Below are 19,660 nucleotides of genomic sequence, written 5' to 3' on the forward strand. Positions count from 1 at the left end.
AGCACACACAGATGGTCAGCAGCAAGGAGCTGGAGAGGACGCAGGCTCTCACAGCAAAGAGAAAGCAGCCTTTTCTGTCCCCTGGATAAGGGAGTGGGGCCTAGCGGAGGAAGAGACAGATGAGGGAAGCCAGTACCAACCGTCCTGTCCTCATCTTACGAGACAAATACGGGAGCCCTGCTGGGTGTGTGGCAGCCAGTCCCCAGGGTGACCAGCACTGACCCCTGACTCGAGACTTATGTCCTTGTGTAGCCCCACTCTCACAAAAGACAAGGATTAGTCCAAGAGAGTATGACAGAAGTGGTGACATGATACCTCCGAGGTCAGATCACAAAAGAGCCGTGGCGTCCATTTTCATTGCTCACTTTGTGGGAGCCTAGCTGCCACGTCAAGCGACTCTAGGGCGAGGTCCAAGCGGCACAGAACGAAGGACTGCCACAACCACAGAGTTGACCGGAAGACAACGTGCCAGCCCTAGCTGAGTCTTCTGATGACCAAAGCCCAGCCAATGGCTTCACCATAACCTGAGAGACCCTGAGCCAGGACTACTCACTGTGCCCCTCCTGGATTACTGCCCTCAGACATTGGGAGAGGTAATCAAGAACTGTGGCTTCAAGCTGCTAAATTCTGGAGTAACTTGTGACATAGCAATAGGCAGGTAACAGAGCCAACGACGAACAAACAGGCCGCGACCCTGACTCTTCTTCACTCACGCTACACTAAGAATGGCCTGAAACGGTCTCTTGGATGTTACATGGTTTAACGTTCCCTCTCCTTAGTTTATTCTGAGAAGGCCTATTTAAAATAAACAAATGAAAAAATAGTGAAAGAGGCCTTCTCTTTCTGTGACCTAATATATAACTCACTAAAATGCTATTTTAAAAGAAAAATGGTGCCTTATTAGTAATGTAGCTGCTTGAGATGAGTGAAATTTCATGTCCTTAAACACTAATTCTCATTTCACTGACGTGGCCTGAATGTTACGTCATTTGAAGAAGATAAAAAGAAAGATGCGTGCCAGTCTTGAGAGTGGAGTTAGTAAATCCAGAAAAGAGAATGTGCTCTAATTGGATCCATTTTTCTACATACTTCACTCAAGGGTGTGAAATACTGATATGAAAAGAACATTCTGAGGAAGAGAAAGAAAAAGCAGCAGCACTTCTCAGCCACTCTCCCCATGGCTTAAAAATCTATGCGCTTCATAGAGCCACCTCATCATAATGAGAATTCTTTTGAAGGCAAGAAATCTAACAGCGTCCCTTGAACAAGCTCTTTTCTAGGCTTTAGGGATTCTTTCTTATCTCTGACTTTCATGCTGCAGCATAAACCTACTTCCTTACTAGGTCTTCAGTGGGTCTGGAAAAGAGGCCACTGCCTTTCAACAGACTTGCAGGTACAGTTAAGGCTTACTTATTTCCCCCTGCAAAGAAAGCGATTTCCTAGGTTCTATGCCACGCAGTAGTTTGACTGCTTGCTTTAACACTTTCAACCTTCTAGTGTCTCTTGTAATTATTCTTTCAACAGTGTTTCTGTCATCTTCTAGGACATGAGTCTGCCCCCCACCCTCCAACCCCCCAAATTAACACAGTATCAAGAGCAAAAATATCATCTGTCTAGTCCCCTGTGTAACAGTCCTGTTCCCCAAATCTAAAACTATAAACTCTAAAATGTTACCTTAATAAGAGCAGGGTATGGTGTTGCCTCTTTTTCTAATGATAAAATTTCAAAATTTGTAGGAATAAATTCATTCTTTGTTGGAAGTTTAAATTTGCCATTCAGGTCAGCATTTTGCCATTTCTGGATGAATAATGAAAAATACACACATAGAATTCATTAGAGTTTGATTCAAGAGTTTAAAATAGTTAGTCTGCTCACTATCCAGACAAATACTAAGGGAATAAATGTCACACAACATTCTTTTCCATCACGTGTCAAGAGGCTACTGACAAGATTTACTGATTTTTTTTTAAAGAACTGTTTTATTTAACTTTATTTATTTATTTATTTATTTTTTAATTTGACTAGAGAGGGAGAGGAAGGGAGAGAAAGAGAGAAAGAGATAGGGAAAGTGAGGAAGCAAGTCACCAGGTCTGGGGTTCGAACCAGTCAGTCATGTGGGAGTCCAGAGCCCTTACCCACCACACTATCTACCAGACCCTACTGATGGATTTTTATGAAAGCTGAGTTGGACTTTCTGGTACTAGTGAGGAGTTCACTCTCAAGGATCCATCTTTCTTCTCTACATGTCTCCAAAATAACCTGGTGAACTCAAGGGACCAAGACTATGGAGCACAGAGAAGCGGACAGGTCCACGTGAAGATCATATTTGCTTGGCTCTTTAAATGGCAGCATAATGGGACCAGCAGATGGCATAATGACTATGTCGCTGGACTCCCATGTAGACGACAGTGGTTCAAGTCCCAGACTTGGTGGCTTAAACTTACACTGACTGGGTGTGTGTGCGTGCATGCCCAAGATCTCGAAAGGAGAATGGAAGAGAAGGGACTGCAGTGTGGCCATCCCCCCTGGGGGGTGATTTCTCGCTTTCTGTCTCTCTGTCTCTCTCTGTCTTTCTGGCGAGTACACGTGCCCTACAGCAAAAACCTATCAAAATAAAAAATGACAGCATAATCTGTACAGGGTATGCCCCCATACTTCAGAAGGGTTCTACTTTTAGCTACATTAAGTAACTTCCATTATGGTCTAAAAGCGAGGCTAAAAGCGGTTTCATTCACTCTAGCATTTTTTTTAAGGCCTAGCCACACGTCTCCCAGGTGACTAGGTGAACTTCCAAGTGAATGAGTAATTCGAACACAAGGTTAAGAACAAAGTTGAGGTTTAAAGTCTAGATTAACACAACTGTAAGTTGGATCTGTTCTACTAGCTTGTTTCAAATTTAGTGCGGGGACCAGCAGATGACATAATGGTTACGTCGCTGGACTCCCATGTAGTCAGCTGCAGTTCAAGTCCCACACCCAGTGGTTAAAACTCACATCGGGCGTGTGTGCGTGCATGCCCAAGATCCAGAGAGGAGAATGGAGGAGAAGGGATTGCGGCATGGCCAATCCCCTGGGGGGTGATTTCTCACTTTCTATCTCTCTAGTGAATGCTCACACCCTATAGCAAAAGTCCCTCTCTTAAAAAAGAAAAAAGCTCAACGGGACAGACCACAGTTCATTGAGTACTGAACTCTAATTTAAAGACTTACTATTTTTGAATGCTACCAACTACTAATAATTCTGAGTTCAGTCATTTGGTGCCTGGCTGGTGTGGCGCAGTCTAGTAGATTCTATGATTCCGGCCTGGTTCCCACATTGGTCTTTTGCTGCTGTGACAGGAGATGTTGGCCATGTTACTTTAGCAGCAGCTCGAGTTCCGAAATGGCTGACTAGCAGGAAAGAGGAAACACTATAAAGAAATTTCCCTGCTGAGTTACCAGATAAATTTGTTTTTAAAAAAATTCCCAGCATGGGGCCGGCAGATGGTGTGGTGGTTAAGGTGCTGGACCCGCACATACCTGACTGTGGTTCGAGTCCCAGACCTAGCAGCTTGTTTTCTCACTTTCCCCCTCTCTCTGTCACTCTCTGGTCAAATTAAAAAATAGTAAGTAAATAAAATTAAATAAATAATTCTTAAAACAAAACCCCAGCATCTTCTTAGTGGTTAAGGGAAGCTGGACCCCACATAGTCAACTGTGGTTCAAACCCTGGTTCCAGTGCCTTAAAATACACACCGGGCATGTGCACATGCATGTCCCAAATCCTGACAGGATGGACAAATGGAGAAGGGACTGCCACAGGATCAGGTCCCACTGGAAGGTGCTTTCTCCCTCTCCTTCTCTCTCTGGTATGTTCTTGTGCCCTTGGGTAATTTTTAAAAATTCCCACTAAGGGTAGGTTTGTCATGGTCAGAGTATGATGCATAGGGGGGGTCTCTCTTGTGTGTGTGTGTGTGTGTTTTTTTTTTAAGAGAGATTTTTGCTATAGGGCATGTGTGCTCTTTGGAGAGACAGAGACAGAAATCACCCCCCAGTGGGGATGGCCACACGGCTATCCCTTCTCCTATGGTCGCCTCAGGATTTTGGGCACATGTGCAGGTCCAGGACTAAAACTACGGTCGACTACATGGGAGTCCAGCAACATAACCATTATGCCACCTGCTGGTCCCCTTTCGTTTTAAGATTCTCTCAGTCCCAGCACTAATTCATGGAAGATCAGCTTTCCTCACAGCTTACAAAGGTGGGCATTTTCACAGCCCAGAGGGTGCAGTGCTTTCCCTCTATTCCATGAATGTCTCACAGACCTGTGAAGGGCCAGCCGGTGGTGTGGTGGTGAAGGTGACTGGATTCCACATGGCCAACATGTAGTTTGAGTCCTGGCCCTGGAGGCTTTTTAAAAAACAAGATAGCGGGGACCAGCAGTTAGCGTAATGGCTGTGTCGCTGGACTCCCACGTAGTCAACCACGATTCGAGTCCCGGACCTGGTGGCTTAAACTCACGCCGGTAGCTTAAAACTCATGCCGGGTGCGTGTGCGTGTGTGCCCAAGATCCCGAGAGGAGAATGGAGGAGAAGAGATTGTGGTGTGGCCATCCCCACTGGGGGGGTGATTTCTCGCTTTCTGTCTCTATGTCTCTCTCTATATGTCTGGCGAGCGCCCGAGCCCTATAGCAAAAACCTCTCTAAAAAAAAAAAAAAATAGATAGCGGGGCCAGCAGGTGGTGTAGTGATTAAGATGCTAGACTCCCACATAGCTGACAGCAGTTCAAATCCTAGACCCAATGGCTTGAACTTACACTGGGTGTGTATGTATGCAGGTCCAAAATCCCGAGAGGAGAATGGATTGTGGCATGGCCATCCCCCTGGTGGGGGGTGATCTCTCTCTCTCTATCTCTCTGGTGAGTGCATGCACCCTATAGCAAAAATCTCTCTTAAAAAAAAAAAAAAAAACAAAGAAACAAACAAACAAAAAAAGAAGAGTTCCATGTACATGTATGCCTAATAACCCCAAGAAGAGAATGGAAAAGGAGTCGTGGTGTGGCCATTCCCTCCCCCCTGGGGGGGGTGCTGTCTTATTTTGTCTCTCTCTCTCTCCAGTGAGCATACGCACCCTATAGCTAATTATTTTTTTTTTTATGTTTTTTGAATCTGTGAAATACCGGTAATGATTTTCTTTCTTAAATTCCTTATCATCTCTCTGTCCTGTTATCACTCAGGTTCATTTTTAAGTGTCCATTAACTCAGTTTAACTGCAGCCTAGAAAGAGAAAGGCTTTCTAGTATCTTCCCATGAATCAAGGGAATAACTCCTAAAGTTACACAGTCAATGAGAACCAAAAAAGAGAAATGAACATTATCAGAGAAGTAGACAAGACTTACAAGCAAAATCTTAACAAGTGATGAATTTAGGCCCCAAAATATTGTGTAAAACACACCTTTTTTCAAAACAAATCATCATTCCCCTAATTATAGCTGACAAAAACAGCAACACTGTAACATGAGATGAAGTAAGCACTTCCTAAAGTGAAGACGTTGTGACTCCCAGAGATGGCCCCAGCCTGCGTCTGCAGCCAGCCTGAGAGCTCTGGGGCCCTGCTGGCCTTTCCTGCTCACTGCGGCATCTCTTCTCACCTTTTCTGGTGTCCTGACTGCTCTGGGGACCCTGTTTTTCAGTGCTCTGACTGCATGAGGCTAGGAGTCTGCTTTACAGCCCTGCTGGTTCCACATATGCAGCAGGTGGACAGAGCACCAGTTCCTCGATACAAAGACTCCAACGGCAGCTCTCTCTGTCCTCGGTCACTCTCTCGCGACTGTACAGGCACACTGGGCCTGCGCTGGTGGGCCTAAGGTGAGTACGTGCGTGTGTGTTCCGCACATAGCAGGCCTATTTATGGGTACTTAACCCTACCTTGATGACTTCGTCTGGTATAGCTTCCTGTTTATACTGGGTTCCATACCACTCTTCCGTGCGGTCAGTTTTTCCTTCAAAAGATTTGGAAACTATAGCAACCCTAGAGTTAAATGGGAAAAACAAACAGAAAAAGAATCCTGTAAACTTATACTGTACATGTGAATTCGCGGAATCTGATTCATGAAAATGTCAACAATATCCAAGAATGTACTAGGCCTCTTCAGACCTAAGATATCCCGTAAGGGTTCGCCCAGGCAATACACGCATAGAAGTTTCTGACCAGTCTCTGTCATCCTTTCATTATAGTGCATTATTTTTAGTGTGAAAAAGTGTTTGCAGGAGAGATTCTTCTAGGTACACTAATAACTAAAAATTTAAAACAGTAGCAGCTAGGAAAAAAATGAAAAGAGGTAAGCTGAAAAACAGTCCTTAAAAAAGTACACAGCAGGTACGCGCATGCATGTGTGCGTGATCCTGGCTGGCTGAGAGGCTGCAGGCCAGGCTCACCGGAGGACCCTGCGAAGGGGCTAATCTCACTGTCTCTCTCAGAAGAAATAAACTTATAAACACATACTCACACAAAATACCAAAACAACTCTGGGCTGGTCCCATGGCCTGGGGGTTAAAGGAGCCAGATCCCACATGGCTGACCACACGGTTAGAATCCAGGCCCTGGTAACTTAAAAAAAACACACTGGATGCATGTGGCATGTGTCCCAAATCCCAAGAGGATGGAGAAATGGAGGAGAAGGAATTGTGGCATGACCACACCCACGAGACAGGATGCTTTCTCCCACCTTGGTGAGCATACATGCCCTCTAGTTAAAAAAATATATTTCACATATATACATGTATGTGTGTGTGTATGTGTGTGTGTGTGTGTGTGTATAGAGAGAGAGAGAAAGAGAGAGAGAATTTATTATTACTTTCTAAGTTTATATTCTATTTTCTCAAGCTGGAGGCTAGTATCAAATTAACAGGATCTTCAAAAAGTTCATAAAAGGGGCCAGCAGATGGCGTAATGGTAATTCCCACGTAGTCAACATGGGTTTGAGTCCCAGACCCAGTAGCTTAAAACTCATGCCTGGTGCATGTGCATGTGCGCCCAAGATCCTGAGAGGAGAATGGAGGAGAGGGGATTGTGCCATGGCCATCCTCCCCGGGGGTGATTTCACACTGTCTGTCTCTGTCTTTCTGGGAGGTGCACCTACTCTATAGCAAAAACCTCTCTCAAAAAAAAAGCAAAAGAAAATGCATATCATAAAAAAACTATCTGTGCATTTCCTTTCTTCTTTTTTGGCACCAAAATATTTTGGTGCAAAGTAATCTAATTCCACTTCTCCATGAACTTTTAAAAATCTCCTTATATAACGACAGGCCTGACTGTGGTTAGACACAAGTGGTATGGCCTGCCTGAATGAGGCTGGGACCCTTGGAGAGGTCCAGGTTTGGTTCCTGGATCAACCTAAACAAGCCAGGTATGGGACCGACAGATGGTATGTCTCTGAACTCCCATGTAGTCAACCCAGGTTTGAATCCTGGACCCGGCGGCTTAAAATTCATGCCAGGCATGTGTGTGTGCGTGCCTAGGATCATGAGAGAATGCAGGAAAAGGGACTGTGGTATGGTTATCTCCCCTGGGAGGGGTAACTTCTCACTTTCTGTCTCTCTAGTGAGCGCATGTGCCCTACAGCGAAAATCTCTTACCAAAAAAGAAGTCAGGTATAGCAGCAGTGGTACAAGTCTGTAATCACCGATAACTGGGAGGCAGGAACTGCAGCCGGACAAATCCCTGTCAAAATACCTGTACCATTCCCTCCCTCCCTCTCCCTCTCCCTCATTAAAAAAGAAAGTTAGTTCACAGAAAAATAGAATTAAAGTATGTGCTTATTTTGATGCAAAAAAAAAAAAAGAAAATTCATGCACAGTATTTTCAAAATATATATTTTCTCGTGAACTTTTTGAAGACTAATACATATATATCTTGACTACACATACTTTGACTTTCCTGCTGCTAGGGGAGAAGAGAATGAGATCACAAATTACCATCTTATGATTTATTATAAGTTTCTTTGGGCCAGCAGGTGGTATGGTGGTTAGGGGCACTGGACTCCCACATGGTCATCTATGGTTTGAGTCCCGGATCTGAAGGCTTGCGTTCTCCCTTTCCCTCTTTATCTTTTGAAATATTAAAATAATAATAAAGTTAAATAAACATAATTTTTTATTTTTTAAAAAAAGTTTCTCTGATGGAAAAGTAGGAACAGCCAGAAGATAAGTCAGATGAAAGAATGAAGTTCAAGGAGGGAAGGTCAGAGTTCAAGGAGGGAAGGTCAGAGTTCAAGGAGGGAAGGCCAGAGTTCAAGGAGGGAAGGACAGAGTTCGAGGAGGGAAGGTCAGAGTTCAAGGAGGGAAGGCCAGAGTTCGAGGAGGGAAGGCAGGCAGAATAACATCCAATGACAAGTGCACAAAGAAAGCTCCGTGCCAGTGGCGCTCGGGACGCTGTCCCCGTGGGACATTTCAAGGGCATTTCTGCTCTGGTAACATTTCATTATGGCAGATGGGATCATTACACTCACACCAGCAGACTCAACCCTTGGCTGGGACCGATTCTACGGTGAATCTTATGATCAAAGGATTCTAGCCAGTTAGCCTGGAAGGCTTGGTGTGAAGTCAGTCCTGTTACTGGTTCCACTTTTCCCCATGTCTCAATTCAAATTAACTAGGGCCATGTCTGTCCCCCCTGGTTCTAACCTGCCCTCTGGGAGGTTTACCTTTAGCTTCTGAATGCTGGCCTCAGAGCTGGGAGTCTAGCGGTTGCAATGGGTACTCCACTGAATACTCATCCGTTTTCAGAACCCCAGTCTCTGCTCCAAACGCCCTTGCTCGATCTCCCCAACTTCACTGTCTATTTTGTACTCATTTCAGGCAAAATACTCTACTTGACTGATTGGACCAGGTCACATCTCCTGATGAGTAGACACCATAAGAACCTGACTCACTCGTCAGTGAGTGACTAACTGACTAAACTTCCAGCTCCCAGGCGTTCATGACCTGGCCTACCTGCCACTGACCACTACCAGGAGCAGAAAACATCCTGAAAGAGAGCAATATGTTCCCCAGACACAAGGAGAGGAATCATAGGGCTGAGCAGGTCAAAGAGTTCCGTTATCGCGTCCAGGAGGAAGTGATGCCTGTTGGTGGTTCGAGAATCTCTTCCGAGGGATGTGCAGAGAGAGTGCAGAACTCGCACGGCCATGTGAAGAGCGCGTGATGCTTGGTAAGGACAGTCAACGCATGGCAAAGCCTACTCAGACTCCGCCCTAGAAACTGCTCCCACTCTTGTCGACTTCTTGGCGAATGAATGGCTTGGTTTCCAGGACCTCTCAAAGCAGAGAACCTGGCAGAGAGGTGGTATTCCTACTTCCACTTCCATGAGATGCTTGATTTTGGAAGAATTCATTACATACGTGATTTGGTTTCCCTGGATGATAGCCCAGGCATCAGAATAATGGCCAAGGGACTGATGACGAGTTGTGAAGACTGAAGCATGCATTTAGCAGGGGACTTGCCCTCTGAAACAAGAGGACTATAAACTCCAGTTTGGAGAAATTAAGTAAAAAGGCTCAGAGAAAGTTGCCAAGTCAGATATCCTAGAGGACAACTGCATGACACAGAGCAGCAGACGTTGGAAGCTGTCCAGTAAGGCTTGGATTTAAAAAATGGGAAAGAAAGGAGATTCCTCAGAAACAGTACTGTGGGTTTAGATGGTTACATACCAAAGTACACTGAGCAGAAACATCCCATAGCATGGAAGCAGACATGAAGCAGACAGACATAGCTCCTCAAACTAGGCACGTATCAGAATCTGGGCTAACAAGAGGAGGTACCTTTGCAGACAAAAAGTTAGAGATCATCAAGAAAATAAAGAGTGAAATACAGGGGCCAGCAGGTGGCATAGTGGCTAGGGGTGTTGGACTCCCACATGGCTGACTGTGGTTCGGGTCCCAGACCTGGAAGCTTGCTTTCTCACTTTACCTTTCTCTCTCTCTGGTCATATTAAGAAATAACAGCAAATGGGGACCAACAATTAGCGTAATGGCTGTTGCTGGACTCCCATGTAGTCGACCGTGGTTCGTGTCCCGGACCTGAACTAAAACTCACGCCAGGCGCATGTGCGTGCGTGCCCAAGATCCCGAGAGGAGAATGGAGGAGAAGGGATTGCGGCATGGCCATCCCCCCTGGGGGGTGATTTCTCGCTTTCTGTCTCTATGCCTCTGACTGGTGAGCGCACGTGCCCTATAGCAAAAGCCTCTCCAAACAAAACAAAACAAAACAAAACAAACAAACAACAAATGGAACTAACTAAATAAATAAATAAGTAAATAAATATTTTTAAGTGAAATATAAAATGGAAGGATACGTAATAAAGCATAAAGGTGGGAAATGCATTCAGAGCAGAAACAGAGTACATACACGTCATCCCAACCAGAATCTATGACCCAGGGTGTAGACGTCCAGGGAGGAACACTTGAATTAGGAGAAAAGGGTAAGTCACCAGAGAGACAGAAAACGAGAAATCACCCCCCAGGGGGGATGGCCATGCTGTAATCCCTTCTCCTCTCAGGATCTTGGGCACACACGCACACGCGCCCAGCATGAGTTTAAGCCATTGGGTCTGAGACTTGAACCGCAGTCGACTACATGGGAGTCCAGTGACGTAGCCATTACACTAACTGCTGGTCTCAAAAGCCATTTTTAAAAAAGGGTTTTCTTTTTCTTTTCTTTTGAGATTTTTGCTATAGGGTGCATATACTTGCCAAAGAGACAGAGAAATCACTAGGGGGAGGGCCACGCTGCCATCTCTTCTCCTCCATTCTCCTCCCAGGATTTTGGGCACGCACAAACATGCGCCCAGCTTGAGTTTTAAGCTGCCAGGTCTGGGACTCAAACTACGGTCAACTACGTGGGAGTCTAGGGACATAACCATTATGCCACCTGCTGGTTCCTAAAAAGGGCTTTTTAAAGAATGAACGAGGCTTAGAAAATTTAATTGGCTGCTTCTTCTTCTTCTTTTTTTTTTTTTTTTTTTTTTTTGGTACTAGAGGCCATATGCACTTGCCAAAGAAACAGAGAGAGGGAGAGAGAAAGCAACCGCTCTGGGGACGGGTCACGCTGCAATTCAATGGACTGTTACATATTCATCTCATAACCTGCGACTGCACTGAGTTCGTTTAGTCTACATTTTGAAGGGGAGTCAAGCATAGAGTCCTTCGGACAGTCCACAGACCCCGCCACGCCATCTGTGCACACACCACTTTAAATTTTAAATGACATAAACTGCACCTCCCATCTCCAACCTGACTATCTTAACAGATTAGATGACATGACTATTTAACCTTCCACTTTCTCTGCTATTACTGATTGGGAAAGAAAAGATTTTCTGGTTTTTTTGTTTGTTTGTTTGTTTTAATTCTTGATTTTTTTTTTTTAATTGCCAGAGGGTATATATGCTCACCAGAAAGAAAAAGAAAGTACTCCTCCCCCCCAATGCAGAAAGAAAAAGAAAGTACTCCCCAATGGGATGTTGTCATGCAGAAATCGTTTATCCTCCATTTCTCCATTTTGTCAGAACTCTGGCCCACACGCCTCGCAGTTTCAAGCTTCCGGGGCTGGGATTTCAACAGCAGCAGCTGTGTGGGACCTAGTTCCCAATGCGCACTGCTAAACCACTGCACCCCGAGGCTGGCCTGCTCAGTATTTAAACAGATTATCTAGAGCTAAAGAGGAGCACTTGCTATTAAAGGAAAATTGATCAGCTCACCAATCTCTAATGAATTCACAGCTTTCTGTTATTTCCTCCAGTTTTCAGTAGACTTCCCATATGAAATAATTCTTGAGTAATTAAGGATTAGGTGGCAAATATGGACTTAAAATATTGGCAAGAAACTGAGTGAAAGACACTGTGATTTATTGTGACCGAATACGCAAAACCACAAATTTAATTTCTATATAATTTCAGAAGTTATTATCACTGGAGAAAATCTCTAAGTTTTGAACCTTAATATATTTTCTGTTTGTTGTAGATTTTTGCCATAGGGTGTATGAACTCATCTGAGAGGGAGGGGGGGAGAGAGAGAGAGAAATCACCCGGGGGTGGGGGGAGATGCCCATGCTACAGTCCCTTCTCCACACTCCTGTCAGGATTTTGGGCATGCATACACGCACATGCACCTGGAGTGACTTTCCAAGCCGCCAGGGACTTGAACCGTGGAGACCATGTAGGAGTCCAGAGCCTTAACCACCACACCACCTGCTGGCCGCTTTAATGTATTTTTTATGCTACAAAACCAAGGAAACGTATTACTGTTTTAAAAAGTTTGGGAGACCAGCAAATGGTGTAACAGTTACATTCCTGGACTCCCACACGGTCAACCACTATTCAAGTCCTGGACCTGGCAGCTTAAAACTCACATCGCACATCTATGCATGTATGCCCAAGAGTTTATCAACCACTTAAGAGTAACAATAGCTAGGCCAAGCCCAGCTGAACAATACATTAATTGTTCTCAACATGAACAGTACGGTGTAAGTCATGTAGATTCAGTTATAGGTGGCGTGAGTCTTTAATAATATATCTGGAAAGCTTCAAGCAATGGTAAATGGAAAAAGACTTCAAATGAACAGTTTACTTAAAAAAAAAAAAAAAAAAAGTTTTTTCTGGAGCCCAGACCATGAGGTGGCAGTACCAGAATGCACTGCAAGGCTGATCCACATGGGAGGGTTCAGGGTTTGCACTCGACTACCCTAAACACACTGGGTACGCGTGCCCACGATGGGGCATTGGCTGGGGACCCTGCTGGGGCGCTGGCTGCCTCCTTCTCTCTCTCTGTTTTGTGGAAGAAATGAAGAAATAAACCTTAAAGAGATTTTTCTTCTTCAAAAAGTCCTACCAGATTGTTTATAAAATAACTGTTCCAAAAATCATATTTATTCCATTGCCAAGTTTTCAACTGAATTTTATAAATAAGTGCCTAATGAAGGATTAAAAACAAAAACCACCTAATATGCCAATTATAATGATGATAGAAAGGACATACGCCAATTATGGTCTTTCTCTCATGAAAGACTGTAACTGGCATATACTAAAAAATATAGATGAGAGGCCAGCAAGTGGCATGGAGGTTAAGGTGCTGGACTCACGCATGGCCAACTGTAGTTCAAGTCCCAGACCTGGCGGCTTGCTTTCTCACTTTCTCCTTCTCTCTCTCGTTCGCTCTCTCTCTGGTGAGCACACATGCCTTATAGCAAATTAAAATAGTAACAATAAATAAAATAATATAAATAATTATTTTTAAAATTAGATGAAATTCCCTTATAAGGCAGAATCACCATGTGACAGCTCACCAACAGCTAGGGCCAACCCTATTCTAGAAAGAATACCTCTGCTATTAAAAGAGCTCCAACTTTTGATTTTCTGATTAATCAGTGGTCAAACTAAAGGATTCTGAGGGACCAGCAGATAGCTGGTAATGTTTACATCGCTGGACTCCCATGTAGTCAGCCACGGTTTAAGTCCTGGACCTGGCGGCTTCAAACTCACACCAGTAGATGTACATGCATGCCCCAAATCCCAAGAGGCGAATGGAGAAGGGACTGCGGCATCATCCCCCAGGAGATTATTTCTTGTTTTCTGTCTCTCTCTGTCTCTCTGGCCAGCACACATGTCCTATAGCAAAAATCTCTCTACGAAAAAAAAAAAAAAAGAAAAAAAAGAATTTATAAAAGCCAAACAGGTGGGCTGACACCCTAAGTGTCTAAGTGTGTGAATCAGAATGAGGACAGGTTAAGATGATTTATTATATCTTATTCATATACTAATTGTGAAGCCTGATGCTGGGTTCATTACATTGTTCCTATTTTTGTAATGTTTGATAAAAAGGGTAAAGCCGTTTCTTCACAATTTCAAATTTTCAGATTCTGATCCTTACTGAAAATGTGTTATGCAACAGTAAAATGTGCAGGGCGACTCACCGGACATTTTCTGGTCTGAGTTTATCGAGAACCATCTCGATTAAGTCAGGTCTAAATTCTTCCAGTAAATATTCAGCTGTGAGCACTTCTTCTAGGGGATAATACTTTTAAAAAGAAAGATATATGTAAATAAAATTTGTAAGGCTGCCACAGAGTTTAATTTATTAAAGCAAATTAAAGATCTCTAAAATGAATCCATTACTTTACAACGTCTTTATTCTTTCCATTAAATTTTACTTCACTGGAAACATTCCTGCAATACTGAAGCTTTTCTCTTTCTACCACATCTTGAAGCAGTTTCGGGTTATGCAATGATTCTGCCAAATACATCATGATCCCCAAGACACGACAGAGAGCAAAATCACATTTCTTTCGGGGGAAAACACGACTACTATTTCTGATTAAAAACTGAGTGCTTGTTAATGAATAAAATTTGATAGTGTAATGCTGACCCCTATAGGATTTTTAATATAATGTTCATACATTTTTATAAACAGAATTTCCTCTCAAATGCCTTTAAATAAAATCAGGCAAGTTGTAATGGGGGAAAAATGGTTTATATTTTTGGTTAGTATAGAAAAAAACTAATGAAGAACATGCTTTTTAGTAAAAGCAACTTCCAATATACTGAGATAGACTGACTGATTCATTCATTCAACAAATATTTATTGAACATCTACTCTGTGGCAGGCACTGTTCTAGGTACTGTGGATCAATGGCAGATAAAACACATGAAGTCTCAATCCTCCAGGGACATATAGTCTAACTGAAAGAGAGGCAGAAAATAAACAAATACTGTCATTTTAATCACCAGTACTATGAAGAAAACAAAAAAAGGAGCGGAGGCAAGGGCATTATTTTAGACTAGGACTAAGAGACACTCTCTGAGGATAAGAGAGCTGAATGGAGATAGTGGGAAAGAGGAACCTAGCCATGCAGAGATCAGTGGGAAGAGTGTGCCAGGCAGAGAAACCACAAGCCCTAAGAAGACACAAATTAGACAGAGAGCCAGCATAGCTGGAATGGAATGGGAATGGGAGAGGCACGCTGGAGAGTGGTAGGACTGTGGCCAAAGAGACAGGTGAGGCCAGATCATCCTGGAGGCCAAGACAAATTTTGGATTTTATGCCAGATCTGACGGAAACCCACTGAAGGACTTTAAACGCAGGAGTAAAACCATCTGATCTTTAGTTTCCAAAAGATCACTGAGGCTGGAAAAATAAACTACAGTAGGGGACAAGAAGGAAATAAGGACCCCAGGTAAGACGCTGTGATGGTGGTCCAGGCAAGAAATGAGGCAGTCCAGACCGGGACGGTACAATGGACACGGAGAAGAGGTGAGATGGTGCTGCCTCTCACATCGGAGCACTCGACACACGCAGAACTGAAAACTAGTTAAACCAGTAAGCAAAACGCCTATGTAATGAAAATATTACAGACAGCAATTTCCAGAATGATGAAAATTTTAAACATATCTTGACATCAAAATTTGCCCAACTGCTCCGAAGTCTAACATTTATCCTAGAGCTCCGATATTCATCATTCACGTAGGACTGAAACTGTTAGATGCAGGATCACTGAAATAGCCCACACACCAATGCACACGGTAAAATAACCACACACTTACATGTAATATTCCTGCAATCTTAGATGTGTAGCCTCGTGGCCTCTCTTTGTCTTTAAACCTAAAAGCAACAGCATTCAAGTCCTAAAAAAAAAAAAAAAAAAAATAAAGTTAATCTAATTAGATAAATTAATTATTACTTAGAAATACTTGTTTTTTAGTATTCAGTTTATGCTATATACTGAGTTGTTGGGAAAGTCATGATGCATTTTTGCGTAGAAAGACATAAAAATACAGCATGATTTTCCCGACAACCTAATCCTTTCTATTTCCATATTTAATTTTATCATGCTCCTGAAAAACGACTATTCTTCATTTAGCAAAGTATAAAACACAGAGAGAAATTTCTTAACATGTATTAAGTTAACCCATCAACTTAGGCTTAAAACCCAAAGCAAATAAATAATTCTGAATAAAAATAACAAATACTGAATATGATTCTACAGACTATAGTGTTAAAACTTAAAGAATTCGGGAACCAGCAGTTAGCGTAATGGCTATGTCGCTGGACTCCCACGTAGTCGACCGTGGTTCGTGTCCCGGACCCGGTGGCTTAAAACTCACGCCGGGCGCGTGTGCGTGCATGCCCAAGATCCCGAGAGGAGAATGGAGGAGAAGGGATTGCGGCGTGACCATCCCCCCTGGGGGGGTGATTTCTCGCTTTCTGTCTCTATGTCTCTCTCTGTCTGTCTGGCGAGCGCACGCCCCCTACAGTGAAAATCTCTCAAAAAAAAAAAAAAAAAAAAAAACCTTAAAGAATTGGAAAAATTGTGGAAGAACTTTGTGAGATTAACAATTCCATAGGGGCAGGCGCTAGACTCCCACATGGCTAACCACAATTCGGATCCCACACCTGGTGGCTTGTTTTTTTTCACTTTCCCTCTCTCTCACTCTGTCCCTCTCTGGTCAAATTAAAATAAATAAAGTTAAAATAATAAAAATAATCATTATTATTATTATTTGTTTTGGAAGAGGTTTTTGCTATAAGGCGGATGTGCTCGCCAGAAAGACAGAGAGAGACAGAAAGTGAGAAATCACCCCCCGGGGGGATGGCCACGCCGCAATCCCTTCTCCTCCATTCTCCTCTTGGGATCATGGGCACACACACACACATGCCCATTGTCAGTTTTAGCCACCTGGTCTGAGACTCGAACTGCGGTTGACTACATGGGAGTCCAGCAACATAGACATTACGCCAACTACTGGTCCCTTATTAAAAAAAAAAAAAAAAAAAAAATCCATAGGAGGAGATTTTGGTGACCCATTCAGAGAACTCCAGTTATTGTTATAATTTTTACTAACAGAGTTTATTCCTTTCAAATTTTATGTTTCTCATCCTAAAATATATTTCGGAATCTTTAATAGACCTTAAATGTAAAGTACGTATTTTTTAAAGAGTTATTTTATTGAATTTTTATTTACTTATCTATTTATTTGTCTGTTTATCTATCTATTTATAAGTAATTTGACCGGAGAGGGACAGAGCTCCAGAGAGGGAGGGAAAGTGAGAAAGCAAGCCGCCAGGTCTGAGACTCAAACTGCAGTTGGCCATGCGGGAGTCCAACACCCTTAACCACCATGCCACCTGCTGGCCCCATAAAGTATATATTTTTAAATACCTCATTAAAAGAAGCCTTTAAAAACTCAAAAGACAAACACCTTTTGTTTATGCAAAACAAAACAAAACAAAAAATCCAGTCAGTCTTCCCATTCATAGAATAATAAGATCACTCATATGAACACAATCATACATAAAGCACTTCACTGTATCTTTGAGTTGCTGAAGATTTTTACCATCAGATCTGAAAATGACAGTGCTCATTCAGCTTCAGACTGAGAGTAACAAAAGCCCTGATAGAATTTCTCCTGAGGGATGGAAAAGCAACCTGATTCCTTCCCTGTCCCTCCTAAAAAAGGCTCCAATGATGCCTTAACCCTTCACTGTGCCCCAAGTAGCCAATCAAACTAGTCGAACTAAGTCTTAACTAACACTACTACACACTGTAAAATTCTAGAGTTTAATTAGGAAAAAAATTTTAAAACTTTAAGTTAAACTGGGGCTTTAAACTAATTCACATATATTTGCTTTTGAAAAATAGATTCCTTAAGAAAAATGTTGGTGAAACAAAAGTACCTTGCACTCTTGGAAAACCCATTCTTGAGGTCCTTCTGCACGTAACTTCTGAATGTATTGAAACATGTGCAAAATTATATCTTCAACATGTACTGGAAAAAAGGGGCACACTTAAAAACCATTCAGTCCTCGGATCCTTCAAAGCAGTGAGCTCACTCCTAAGATAAAGTCAGGTAAGTGGAAGATGGTCCCTCTTAGAAAATGGAGTCCTCACGTCCCTGAAACTGGTTTTAGGTGTCCCACGCACGGCCCTCTAGGCTCAGGGGTGTGTGACGGAAGGGTGCCGGGGCAGGAGATGAGCGCATGGACAGTCAGGCACACACTTCACAAGTGTGACATAATGATCGGTTGTTAAGGGGGGGAAATCATCCGTGAAACAAAGGCCAAGTTACGTGTGAAAAATGCAATGGGCAAGTTTAAGAATTAAAGTGCTCACAGCTTTTCAACATAAAACAGATCCACAGCATAAAGCAGTTAAAAAAGTCAATCATAGGAAGTCGATTTTCTTTCAAAAGCAGAAAGGTCAATGAATACTTACATAATCCTTCCTCAGTCAAGTCCACATTAATGATAAAAAACATAAAACCGCGGGCTCCTTCCTTTTGCCCACCAACAAGAGTATTTACCCAGCCTGCAACAGTCAAAGAAAACCAACATGATTCCATGGCTTCATTCAAGTCAAGGCAATTTTTTTTTTTAAGAATTATTTCATTTAATTTTATTTATTTTTAAAATTTGACCAGAGAGAAGCACAACATGCACAGGGAAAAGAAAGAGCGGGGGAGAGAGAGAAAGCAAGCCGCCAGGTCTAGGACTCGAACTGCAGTAGGCTATGTGAGTATCCAGCACCCTTAACTACCACACCACCTGCCAGCCCTGACAAGGAAATTTTTAAAAAGTTCATACTATATGCTCTCAAGAGATTACAATGGACCTATTACAGAAAACACACACGCATTTTCTCTCTCTCTCTCTCACACACACACACACACACACACGCACACAAACACACACAGTTTCAGATACTACGGAAGGGATTTCTGGGGTTGGGGATTTTCCTCAAGATTCCTAAATCAGGGACCAGCAGATGACATAATGGTTATGCTGCTGGACTTCCACATAGTAGGCGGTGGTTTTGAGTCCCAGACCTGGTAACTTAACAAAAAAAAGGAAACTCATGCTGGGCACAAGCATTCCCAAAATCCCAAGAGGAGAGTGGAGAAGGGACTGTGGTGTGGCCATCCTCCCAGGGCAAGAGTCAGGAGTGAGGGTGATTTCTCACTTCTGCCTCTCTCTGTCTCTCCAGCGAGTGCACGTGCCCTAGAGCAAAAATCTCTCTATCTAAGAAAAAACGAACCAAGATTCCTAAATCAATCCCCAAGCACAAGTTGACTACCAAGTCTGTAAATGCAGAGTATGAGTCGGGAGGGGTCCTGGCCATCATCTACTAAGTCCTATTATACCCTTTTGATCTGAGGGGTAAGAACAGGCAAATAAACACCATGTACTGACATTTTACAGAGATGGTAAGGAATATCCAAGGTGGCTTTTACTTTTTAACCTCTTTCTCATGTAAAATAATGCACTATGATAACTTTTGGAAAATCTAAACTTCTCTGCTCAATATTCAATGATACAACAAATCATGAAGGGCCAGTCCATGGTGTGGTGGTTAAGGCAGCTGGATCCCACTCGGCTGAATACGTGGTTTGAATATTGGTCCTAGACCTTGTGGCTTGAAAAACATTCTGGGCACACGTGCATGCATGCCCGAAATCCCAACAGGAGGGGGAAATGCAGGAGAAGGGACTGTGGTGTAACCATGCCCCATGGGGCTGCTTTCTTGCTTTCTCTCTCTGTCTCTTTCTCTGGCATACACACAGCCCTCTGGCAAGTTAAAAACAATAAACAAACTATGGAAAACACACACACGATGAAAAATAAAAGCAAACTAACGATCA

At 43.0% G+C, this 19,660-nt stretch overlaps 1 protein-coding gene across 2 annotated transcripts in view; it reads right to left on the minus strand.

Moving 5' to 3' along the window:
* Window positions 1–19,660, minus strand: part of IDE (insulin degrading enzyme) — a gene marked incomplete at its 5' end in the record, with an annotated part of 69,096 nt that overhangs the window by 28,257 nt on the left and 21,179 nt on the right. For both annotated transcript variants that reach the window (XM_014587532.1, XM_006147637.2), the window contains 6 exon segments: window positions 1,675–1,797; window positions 5,905–6,007; window positions 13,942–14,045; window positions 15,569–15,649; window positions 17,700–17,791; window positions 18,238–18,330. In XM_014587532.1, the coding sequence (XP_014443018.1) occupies window positions 1,675–1,797; window positions 5,905–6,007; window positions 13,942–14,045; window positions 15,569–15,649; window positions 17,700–17,791; window positions 18,238–18,330 (596 nt within the window).

Source organism: Tupaia chinensis, unplaced genomic scaffold, assembly GCF_000334495.1.
Source record: "Tupaia chinensis unplaced genomic scaffold, TupChi_1.0 Scaffold000217_1, whole genome shotgun sequence".
NCBI lineage: Eukaryota > Metazoa > Chordata > Mammalia > Scandentia > Tupaiidae > Tupaia > Tupaia belangeri.